Source organism: Bos grunniens, chromosome 3 (genome assembly GCF_055505025.1).
Source record: "Bos grunniens cultivar Pamir isolate PY7600 chromosome 3, Bosgru_T2T1.0, whole genome shotgun sequence".
Lineage (NCBI taxonomy): Eukaryota > Metazoa > Chordata > Mammalia > Artiodactyla > Bovidae > Bos > Bos grunniens.
In genome coordinates, this window is record NC_141167.1 from 110,795,439 (window position 1) to 110,807,933 (window position 12,495).

At 40.1% G+C, this 12,495-nt stretch overlaps 1 protein-coding gene across 1 annotated transcript in view; it reads right to left on the bottom strand.

Annotated features, from left to right (window-relative positions):
* SPTA1 (spectrin alpha, erythrocytic 1) overlaps positions 1-12,495 on the bottom strand; it is a 95,327-nt gene that overhangs the window by 44,915 nt on the left and 37,917 nt on the right. The window contains exons 16-18 of the mRNA XM_086393516.1: positions 7,017-7,260; positions 4,915-5,037; positions 299-516 (exon numbers count right to left, since the gene is read on the bottom strand). Of these exons, the coding sequence (XP_086249642.1) occupies positions 299-516; positions 4,915-5,037; positions 7,017-7,260 (585 nt within the window). The remainder of the gene's footprint in view (positions 1-298; positions 517-4,914; positions 5,038-7,016; positions 7,261-12,495) is intronic.

A 12,495-nucleotide genomic window follows, 5' to 3' on the forward strand; every position in this document is an offset into this window, starting at 1 on the left:
ATACTTATTGTCCGCATTCTTATTAAAAGATACTAAATTTGCAAGATGTCTGGTCATGCATTTGGGGGGTTAGATAATCTTTAAGAAATATGGATTTCTATGGGATTAGGAAAATGTGGCATATCTTTTGGGATTTTTGTTAATTCAGATTATCACAGCAGAGGAAGCCCAAAAGTTATCACTCTGGAAACCCCAAATGATCTAAGAAAATATTACGCTATCACACATTCTAATTAGGTACACATTTGGTACCAGTTTGGTGAGTATTAGACAATATCTTTCCCTATGCCCTCCTTACCCCAGCTGCTTCTTCATCTGCCCCGTAGTTAGTGTTGTCTACTATAGGTTCCTTCTCTCTAATCCATGCTTCTGCTTCATGAAGATCAACTAGGTACTGCTGGAATTGGACATTGGCTTCAAGATCATTCTGCCGTCTAGTAGCTCGAGCCTGGAGAGATTCCATATTCTCATTCAAACTCTTGACCCTAGAGGCCACATCTTCTGCAGCAAAGTGTCCTATGAGGTAGTTATAGAAAAGGAGAGTTTTACCCTCATTAATGTCCACTATACTTTAATCTTTTTGGTAACCTGGGAGAGAGAAAAGGAGCCATGAGGATCATGCTGCATGAAGTCAATATGACATTTTACCTAAATTCCTAGGAATTGAAATGTTATATGTGAGATTAAGCACTGGTTAATGAGGGATAGAGTGTGTGTGTATGGTGGTGAATTGGAAGGTACAATCTCTGATATAGGGAATGAAAACAAAATACCTATATGTGGGTACTGTTCAGAGTACTAAAAACATGCATTCTCTAGCCTAAACAGAAAAATCAGCTAATTTTCATTTCTGTTTTTTTTTTTTTTTTTTTAATATCAATGAATCAAAATTTTTCCTTAGATCATGTTAAGTACATTTTCAGAATTTGGTAAACACACCCACAGATAAATCAAGAAAATACAGTGAAGTGTTGGCAAAAATCAACCAGCAGATTTTCATTTCTGCCTATAAAGGATTTATTACTACAAGAATTATTCTCTTATCCTACACAACTAGGAAACACGACAGACTGTAAGATATAATGATTTTCAGACAATAGACAAAAGAGTGTGACTCCTGAGAGAAGGGAAAGAAATGAGCTATGCCTTTCTGAATGCCACAGCTCAGGCCTGGGGCAGTGTATACACTGTAGTGTTAAAAGGATTAGCACTATAGAACTATCAATAGCAATCACAACGTGCTGAGACAGACATCAGAGCTGAGGGAAGACAAGACAACTAGAACTTGTGGAGCAGAATACTGGCTAGACTGCTGTACCAGGGAGGGTGTTTTGGAAATTTGCAAAGGTCCCTTGAAGTATTTAGCTGATTATTCCTTGGCAGAAATGTACCAGGAAACTCTTAAAGGGGAAAAAAAAATAAGACTGGAAAGAAGTAGACCAAAAAACTCCTAAGGACCACAAAGTGTTGTGAATACTTAAAATTAGCTCCCAGCAAAGTGGAAAGATATGGGCTTCCCAGGTGCTGCTAGTGGTAAAGAATCCACCTGCCAATGCAGGAGACATGAATTCAATCTTTGGGTCAAGAAAATTCCCTAGAGAGTCTACGGTCTATGGGGTCACAAAGAGTTGCATACAACTGAAACAACTTGCAGAAGCAAAGTAGAAAGACATATAGTGGTCAAAATTGCCCTTTTTGAGCATATGTGATGCTGGTATGTCCCTAGCCACAGTTGTGATATCATATTCCAGTTTCAACTGCTGGTCCAATGCCTCCTGGTCCCTCGGTGGCATCTATCTGGACATGGCTCCAGCTCCACCCAACTGCCTGCAGGCACCAAATGCATGACAACTCTCACCAAACAATCAGCAAAAGAGGAATACAGCACCACCCATCAGCAAAAGCAAGTTGACTAAAGTCATACTAAGCTCACAGACATGCCAAAACACAACACCTGATATGGCTCTGCTCAACAGAGGGAAAGACTCAGCTCTACCAACCAAAGTGCAGGCACCAGTCCCTCCCACCAGGAAGCCTATAACAAACCCCTAGACCAGTCTCACGCACCAGAGAGCAGACAACAGAAACAAGAGGAACTATAGCCCTGCAGCCTGTGGAAAGGAGACCATGAACACAGTAGGTTAGCCAAATGAGACAACAGAGAAATGTTTTGCAAAGTGGAAAGATATTATAATACATGGTATTATAAGGTACAAGGTACAACCCTTCTGAGCACACTACCTAGATTTAGACTAATTTAGACTAATCCTCTAAATTTGGAACCAGTCTGTTGTTCCGTGTCCAATTCTAACTGTTGCTTCCTGACCTGCATACAGGTGTCTCAAGAGGCAGGTCAGGTGGTCTGGTATTCCCATCTCTTTCAGATTTTTACACAGTTTCTTGTGATCCACAGAGTCAAAGGCTTTGGCATAGTCAATAAAGCAGAAATAGATGCTTTTCTGGAACTCTCTTGCTTTTTCCATGACCCAGCAGATGTTGACAATTTGATCTCTGGTTCCTCTGCCTTTTCTAAAACCAGCTTGAACATCAGGAAGTTCACGGTGCACGTATTGCTGAAGCCTGGCTTGGAGAATTTTGAGCATTACTTTACTAGCATGTGAGATGAGTGCAGTTGTTCAGTAGTTTGAGCATTCTTTGGCATTGCCTTTCTTTGGGATTGGAATGAAAACTGACCTTTTCCAGTCCTGTGGCCACTGCTGCATTTTCCAAATTTGCTGGCATATTGAGTGCAGCACTTTCACAGCATCATCTTTCAGGATTTGGAATAGCTCAACTGGAATTCCATCACCTCCACTAGTTTTGTTCGTAGTGATGCTTTCTAAGGCCCACTTGACTTCACATTCCAGGATGTCTGGCTCTAGTCAGTGATCACACCATCGTGATTATCTTGGCCTTGAAGATCTTTTTTGTACAGTTCTTCAGTGTATTCTTGCCATCTCTTCTTAATATCTTCTGCTTCTGTTAGGTCCATATCATTTCTGTCCTTTATTGAGCCCATCTTTGCGTGAAATGTGCCCTTGGTATCTCTAATTTTCTTGACGAAATCTCTAGTCTTTCCCATTCTGTTGTTTTCCTCTATTTCTTTGTATTGATTGCTGAGGAAGGCTTTCTTATCTCTTCTTGCTATTCTTTGGAACTCTGCATGCAGATGCTTATATCTTTCCTTTTCTCCTTTGCTTTTTGCTTCTCTTCTTTTCACAGCTATTTTCAAGGCCACCTCAGACAGCCATTTTGCTTCTTTGAATTTCTTTTCCATGGGGATGGTCTTGATCCCTGTCTCCTGTACAATGTCACAAACTGCTGTCCATAGTTCATCAGGTACTCTGTCTATCAGATCTAGACCCTTAAATCTATTTCTCACTTCCACTGTATAATCATAAGGGATTTGATTTAGGTCATACGTGAATGGTCTAGTGGTTTTCCCTACTTTCTTCAGTTTAAGTCTGAATTTGGCAATAAGGAGTTCATGATCTTATTTAACTTATACGCAGAGTACATCATGAGAAACTGTGGGCTGGAAGAAGCACAAGCTGGAATCAAGATTCTGGGAGAAATATCAATAACCTCAGATATGCAGATGACACCATCCTTATGGCAGAAAGTGAAGAGGAACTCCATAGCCTCTTGATGAAAGTGAAAGAGGAGAGTGAAAAAGTTGGCTTAAAGCTCAACATTCAGAAAACTAAGATCATGGTATCCGGTCCCATCATTTCATGGCAAATAGATGGGGAAACAGTGGAAACAGTGGCTGACTTTATTTTTCTGGGCTCAAAATCACTGCAGATGGTGACTACAGCCATGAAATTGAAAGACATCTCCTCCTTGGAAGGAAAGTTATGACCAACCTAGATAGCATATTGAAAAGCAGAGACAATACTTTGCCAACAAAGGTCTGTGTACTCAAGGCTATGGTTTTTCCAGTGGTCATGTATGGATGTGAGTGTTGGACTATAAAGAAAGCTGAGCACAGAAGAATTGATGCTTTTGAACTGTGGTGTTGGAGAAGAGTCTTGAGAGTCCCTTGGACTGCAAGGAGATCCAACTGGTCCATTCTAAACGAGATCAGTCCTGGGTGTTCTTTGGAAGGACTGATGCTAAAGCTGAAACTCCAGTACTTTGGCCACCTCATGCGAAGAGTTAACTCATTGGAAAAGACTCTGATGCTGGGAGGGATTGGGGGCAGGAGGAGAAGTGGACGACAGAGGATGAGATGGCTGGATGGCATCACTGACTCGATGGACATGAGTTTGAGTGAAATCCCAGAGTTGGTGATGGACAGGGATGCCTGGTGTGCTGCAATTCATGGGGTCTCAAAGAGTCGGACATGACTGAGCCACTGAACTGAACTGAACTGAATCCTCTAAATTAGTTCCAGAATAAAAGCTTCCCTGGAAGAACAAAAATAAAACATATCCAAGAAGTTCTGGATCTGTGTTTCTGCAAAGCTGTAGAAACAAAGAAAACTACACCAAGTTGGTAAAAGTCAGTGATAAAAAGCTTTAAACTATCAGAGGAAAGAAGACATTATATACAAAAGAGCAAAAACAGGAATGAGAGCAGGCTTCTCACCAGAAACTATGCAAATTAGAAGATGTGCAGCAGCATCTTTAAAATACTTAAAGACACAGTCAAACAATAAATTTGTATCCAGTGACAATGTGTTTCAAAAATGAAGGCAAAAGTAAGTCTTTTAGATTAAAGAAAAAGCCCAGAGAATCTATTATTAGCAGGACTTCACTATGAGGAAATGTTAGAGAAACTTCACCTAAAAGGAAAATTATACAGGTAAAAGCATCAATGTAGACAAAGGAATGAAGCTCTAAAGTTAGAAAAACTTCTTCCCCTAAATTTCGCAAAATGGTTGCTGGTCATTTAAATTTGAATCATACATGCCTTCCTCTATCATTTTGTTTCCCTTCTCTGTAATCATTTGGATGCGTGGCTCATGGCTGGCAATATTAGCCTGGATGACATGGTGTCTGTTCAGAAGATTCTTGGAGGTAATCAGGTCTTTGCCTAGAGATAAAAAATAAAAAATTCAAGGTCATAGTTGCAGTACACAGAATAAGAAGACGTTATTCTACTTCCTTTTAACTCTTGGACCTACAAGTTCTTCCCATTGAATTCATTAAGCAGGCTTCCTAAAATTTACATTGTCTGAATTAATTATTTCTGCTTGGATTTGTTCTTCCCCTTGCCTCTTTGTACTAAGAAATTTCAATTTATTATTCTACAGAAAATGAAGAATGCATCACTCTTCTCTTTGGATGATAGGTAGAAAGGCAAGTAACCCTTCAGCTCAAACTTTCAATATATCATGCAACCAATTTCTTTCAGCACACTGCAGTATAAAAAGCAGGCTCTTCCTCTTACTAATTTCTATGGGTACCAGTAAGTTAGTAACTCATCTAAACTAACTGTTCTGCAACTTTCTTTGTAAGGATTAGAAATAATTTACAAAAGGTGCCTCACCATTGGTTAACATTAACAAACACACAATAAAAACTACATAGTATTAATTTCCTCCTTCTTCTAAAGTCTCTGGATCCAGCTACTTCATCCTCCCTGTCTCCCACCCAAGCTTCACCTCTCTTTCCTCCAAAATTTTCTTCTGTATCAGATCAGATGAGATCAGTCGCTCAGTCATGTCCGACTCTTTGTGACCCCATGAATCGCAGCATGCCAGGCCTCCCTGTCCATCACCAACTCCCAGAGTTCACTCAAACTCATGTCCATCGAGTCGGTGATGTCATCCAGCCATCTCATCCCCTGTCGTCCCCTTCTCCTCCTGCTCCCAATTCCTCCCAGCATCAGAGTCTTTTCCAATGAGTCAACTCTTCGCATGAGGTGGCCAAAGTTCTGGAGTGTCAGCTTTAGCATCATTCCTTCCAAAGAAATCCCAGGGCCGATCTCCTTCAGAATGGACTGGTTGACCTCCTTGCAGTCCAAGAGACTCTCAAGAGTCTTCTCCAACACCACAGTTCAAAAGCATCAATTCTTCTGTGCTCAGCTTTCTTTATAGTCCAACTCTCACATCCATACATGACCACAGGAAAAACCATAGCCTTGACTAGATGGACCTTTGTTGGCAAAGTAATGTCTCTGTTTTTGAATATGCTATCTAGGTTGGACATAACTTTCCTTCCAAGGAATAAGCGTCTTTTAATTTCATGGCTGCAGTCACCATCTGTAGTGATTTTGGAGCCCAGAAAAATAAAGTCTGACACTGTTTCCACTGTTTCCCCATCTATTTCCCATGAAGTGGTGGGACCGTATGCCATGATCTTCATTTTCTGTATACTTCACACTAAATGTCTGCAAATCTCTATGCTCATCTCTCCTTCAAAGATATCTTTTCTCTTCTAGGAAGTTTTCCCAGACTAGTTCCTCCTGTTATCATGGTCCAGTCTCTCACAGATGTGACCAATATATGTAAATTAAGTTTACATTATATCTGTGTGCACTTTTTTACCTATTTCAATGCAAGTGTCCTGGCTTTAACAATGGTAAACCAATAGCTTCAAAAGGAAAAAAAATGTACTATATCTGCTGTTTCATTCCTTTTATCTTTGTAATAGCTGATATATTAATATATCCTTGTGAAAACTCCCCTTATAAAAGGGAACTACTGACAACGTAGACAGAAACACTTGGTACCTCAAACATTAACCGTGACCACTCAGCCAAGGACCTTAACAATAACTTAAGTTAGAGCAAGTAGCAAAAAGCTGGTCATACTTTAGCTCTTCCCAGAGACCTTAAATCTGTGGCATTCTTCATGTTTGGTTTTGGGAGGTAAACTTCTCATATACATTTTTATAAAATCTTTTTTTTTTTTTTTTTTTTTGTCTTTGAAAGCCTGAAAATTTTTCAAGTGTCTAAGGGGAAAAAGCTGAGAATAAACTTAGTTACTGTGCCCCTGATCTTTCAAACCATCTGTAGACCTTGGTCTTCTTCTTCTGGCTCTGCCTGCTGGTGCTGTATGACTTACTAACCAAGGTAGGTGGAAGCCACTGAGGGTACTGTCTCTTGGATCCAGGCCTCCTCATCCTCTGTATCTCTTTGGATCTGGTACAGGTAGAAAAGGTCAATGAGCTTATTCTTCCGGTAGGCCAGTCGCTCCTTCAGGGCTTCAAACCGGGATACCAGGTACTCTTGCCTTTCCCGTATGTTCCCAGCATCGGGATGGATGATTTCTTCAAAATATGTCACCAGGTCTGTGAGGGTGTCCACCTGATCCTAAGGGAGAAATAGAAAGGGGGTCAGAAAGTTCCATCATTTAGTAAGAAAAGAATGAGAGTTTGGTATCTGGTATCTGGGGTGGGGGTGGGGGGTTGGTGTTGGGCAGGGAGTGATAAGGAGAATCAGCTCCCATATGTGCTTGTGTTTAAACTTCTAAATCAACTCAGTGAAATAGAGTGGGAGAAGTTGCTACACTAAGAACCAATTCATTATGCCAAAAGCTATTTATAGAAAAATAGTTCTGAAATAACATGTGGTTGTTTAAATCATGTCTGGCTCTTTTTCAATACCTTGGACTGTAGCCCACCAGGCTCCTCTATCCATGGAATTTCTCAGGCAAGAATATTGGAATGGATGTCATTTCCTTCTCCAGGGGATCCTCCCCACCCAGGGATCAAACCCACATCTCCTGCACTGGCAGGTGGATTCTTTACCACTGAGCCACTGGGAAGCCCCAAAGTCATGTGCTAGAAAGGACAAAATATTTATAGAGGGCACCAGAGAAATCAGGGAAACCAGAACTACAAAGCCTTCTTTGATTGGGAGTGTTGCTAAATCAAGGCCCCAAAGAAGAGTAGGAGGCTTTTTCTATCACAATCCCCCTTCCAACTCCTTTCTTGTCCTTTATAAAGAGCTATTATTGTTTGATGCAGAGCAGGAACAATGCCTGTGAGATGAAATGTGGCTCTGCAAGATAAGTGTCAGAACCCCAAAAAGATAAATTCAAAGGCTTTTCTTTGGCTATTGGTTGTACAAATCTAAGGAAATAACTGTTCCCATTTGACTTATACATGAGAAAGGAGAAAAACAGAAGCAGAAGTTTGAAGAATCTTCCTAGAAATAAAATTTTAATCATATTACTGCACAGTAAAATAGATACAAGAGATTCATTTCATCTTTATTAACGAGGTCAACTATGACTGTCTAGCAGTAGCACAGTATCCAGAAGCTTTGTTTTCTGCTTGTTTCATTTTGTTGTTTGGATGGGCAGTTGATGATAAAAGAAGGTATTCTAAAAGATGTATGTATAGCATGTATTTGTTTTATTTATCTTAGTTTGCCATTCTGTGCTCAACCTACACAGGGTTTGCTCTATCTCTCCTCTATTTGGAACAAACCAATGATTATCAATAGCTTCTTAGAGTGTATACTCACTTCTCAAGAAAAAATTAAAGACTCCATAGAGAGTTAAAATTAAAATCTTCTACTAGCCAACTGTTCTCATCTCTTAGGACAGTTTAACTTCGAAAAACAACATTATATAATACAGAGATTTTAAAGCATCATAATTGTCATCATGATTATGGTACCACTGTACTATTTGAGATGACAAGAGTGAATGTCGACATTCTAGGAATCAGCGAAATAAAATAAACTGAAATGGGTGAATTTAACTAAGATAACCATTATATCTACCTCTGTGGGCAGGAATCCCTCAGAAGAAATGGAGTAGCCATCATGGTCAACAAAAGAGTCTGAAATGAAGTAATCTCATTCAGATGCAATCTCAAAAATGACTGAATGATCTCTGTTCGCTTCCAAGGCAAACCATTCAATATCATAATGCCCCAACCAGTAACGCTGAAGAAGCTGAGGTTGAACAGTTCTATGAAGATCTACAAGACTTTTTAGAACTAACACCCCCAAAATATGTCCTTTTCATTATAGGGGAATGGAATGTAAAAGGAGGAAATCAAGAAACACCTGGAGTAACAGGCAAATTTGACCTTGGAATACAGAATGAAGCAGGGCAAAGACTAATAGTGTTTTGCCAAGAAAATGCACTGGTCATAGCAAACACCCTCTTCCAACAACACAAGAGAAGAACGCATGGACATCACCAGATGGTCAACACTGAAATCAGATTGATTATATTCTTTGCAGCCAAAGATGGAGGAGCTTTATACAGTCAACAAAATCAAGACCAGGAGCTGATTGGCTCAGATCATGAACTTCTTATTGCCAAATTCAGACTGAAATTGAAAAAAAGTAGGGAAAACCACTAGACCATTCAGGTATGATCTCAATCAAATACCTCATGATTATACAGTGGAAGTGAGAAGTAGATTTAAGGGACTAGATCTGATAGAGTGCCTGATGAACTATGGACTGAGGTTCGTGACATTGTACAGGACCTTCCAGATGGAAAAGAAATGCAAAAAAGCAAAATGGCTGTCTGAGGTGGCCTTACAAATAGCTGTGAAAAGAAGAGAAGTGAAAAGCAAAGGAGAAAAGGAAAGATATAGAATCTGAATGCAGAGTTCCAAAGAATAGCAAGGAGATAAGAAAGCCTTCCTCAGCGACCAATGCAAAGAAATAGAGGAAAACAACAGAATGGGAAAGACTAGAGATCTCTTCAAGAAAATTAGAGATACCAAGGGAATATTTCATACAAAGATGGGCTCGATAAAAGACAGAAATGGTATGGACCTAACAGAAGCAGAAGATATTAAGAAGAGTTGGCAGGAAAACACAAAAGAACTGTACAAAGAAGATCTTCACGACCAAGATAATCATGATGGTGTGATCACTCACCTAGAGCCAGACATCCTGGAATGTGAAGTCAAGTGGGCCTTAGAGAGGAGGAGCCAAGATGGCGGAGGAGTAGGACGGGGAGAACACTTTCTCCCCCACAAATTCATCAAAAGAGCATTTAAACGTCGAGTAAATTCCACAAAACAACTTCTGAATGCCGGCAGAGGACATCAGGCACCCAGAAAAGCAACCCAACTCTTCGAAAGGAGGTAGGAAAAAATATTAAAAACAAAAAAAAAAGAGACAAAAGAGGGAGGGACGGAGTTCCATCCCGGGAAGGGAATCTTAAAAAGAGAGAAGTTTCCAAACATCAGGAAACCTTCTCACTGCCGAATCTGTGCCGAGCTTTGGAAGCACAGAGGGCAACATAACAGGGAGAAAAAATAAATAAACAATTTAAAACTCGCAGATTGTGAGCCCTACGGTAACTCCCCCAGCAGAGAAGCAGCGCAGACGCCTGCATCCGCCATTAGCAAACCAGGGCTGGGCAGGGAGGCGCGGCGTGGGCTGCATCGCTGAGAGTAAGAATCTGGCCTGAATACCCTGAGTGCTATCTGAGCGAAATAATTTGGGCTAGCAAACCAGACTGTGGGATACCTACCACGCGAAAAGCCAGCCCTAACCTAAGACCGCCAGGCCCGCGCACGGAACAAAGGACTGAACAGAGATAACCGGCTGCAGACCTTCCCCCTCCGGTGACAGGCAGCCAGAGCCGGAAGGGGGCAATCGCAGCCCCAGAGAGACATTATCTATAAAACTGTAAGCAGGCTTCTTTGCTAACTAAAACTTCTTGGGGGTCTGGACGGTCAACATCTGCCTGAGAAGGTGCGCCGGTTTTACATCCAGATAACCGAGTGGCGGGGAGGCGATAAGTCACAGCATTGGCGCTCGCCTGGGAAGAGCAAATTGGCGCTCGGATCTGGGAAGAGCACAAAACGCAGGCCCAACTGAGTCTGCGCCTCTGAGGACTACCCGAGTGCCTGAACCTGAGCGGCTTGGACCTGGAAGGTGCATGCAGCCCAGGGCCAGCCTCGGATTGTTCCCGGCGGAACAACCTAGAGTCCGAGCAGTGTGGACAGGGAGGCTACACGCGCCGTGAACGGGGGCAGACCCAGGGTGGCTGAGGCACTGCGAGCCCACCCCAGTGTTATTTGTTTGCAGCATCCCTCCCTCCCTCCCCACAGCGCGACTGAACAAGTAAGACTAAAAAAAAAAAAGTGTCCTCCACCGTGCCCTTTGAGTCAGGGCGGAAACCAGATACTGAAGAGACTAGCAAACAGAAGAAGTTATAACAGAGGGAAACGCCTTGGAAGCTACAGGCAATAGATCAAAACCCTGTGGTTACTACGGACTACATAGGAAGGGGCCTATAGATCTTGAGAAATATAAATCTGACCAAGGAACTAGCCAAAAATGAACTGAACCCACAACACCCACAAAAAAAAAAAAAAAAAATCCTAGATATATTTTTATTATTTTTACGATCATTCTTTCTTCTTTTTTTTTAATTAAAAAAAAAAAATTTTAAGTCCTCTATTGTTCCTTTAATTTTCACCTTTATATCCTATTACTTGCAAAAAAAAAAAAAGACCCTATTTTTTTCTTCTTCAGCAAACTTCATATATATATATTTTATAATTTTTTGACCTTGTTTTTTTTTTTTTGTTTGTTTTTGTTTTTTTCTTCTTTTCTTTAACATTGTATTTTTGAAATTCCAAACTCTACTCTAGATTTTTAATTTTCGCTTTTTGGTATATGTTATCAATTTTGTACCTATAGTTTTTTTTTATATAATTTCTGTGACTTTTTTTTTTTTCTTCTTCTCTGTTTCTTTCTCTTCTTCTTTTATATAACATTGTATATCTGAAATTCCAAACTTTACTCTAGATTTTTAATTTATGCTTTTTGGTATTTGATATCAATTTTGTACCTGTATTTTCTTTATAATTTTTGTGACATTGTTCGTATTTGTTTGTTTGTTTTCTCTCTTTATTTTTCTTCTTCTTTTTTTTTTTTTTTTTAACATTGTATTTTTGAAATTCCAAACTCTACTCTAGATTTTTAATTTTTGCTTTCTGGTATTAGTTATCAATTTTGTACCTGTACTTTCTTTATAATTTTTGCGACCTTGTTTGTTTTTGTTTGTTCGTTTTTTCTCTCTTTCTTTTCCTTCTTCTTTTCTTTAACATCGTATTTTTGAAATTCCAAACTCTACTCTAGATATTTAATTTTCGCTTTCTGGTATTAGTTATCAATTTTGTACCTGTACTTTCTTTATAATTTTTGCGACCTTGTTTGTTTTTGTTTGTTCGTTCTTTCTCTCTTTCTTTTCCTTCTTCTTTTCTTTAACATCGTATTTTTGAAATTCCAAACTCTACTCTAGATTTTTAATTTTTGCTTTTATGTATTTGTTACCAATTTTGTACCTTTAAGGACCCAATCTTCAGGACCCATTTTTCACTAGGGAGTGAGATTACTGGCTTGACTGCTCTCTCTCCCTTTGGACCCTCCTTTTTCTCCACCAGGTCGCCTGTGTCTCCTCCCTAACCCCTCTCTACTCTACCCAACTCTGTGAATTTCTGTGTGTTCCAGACGGTGGAGAACACTTAGGGAACTGATTACTGGCTGGATCTGTCTCCCTCCTTTTCATTCCCCCCTTTTATCCTTCTGGCCACCTCTGTTACCTTCCTCCTTCTT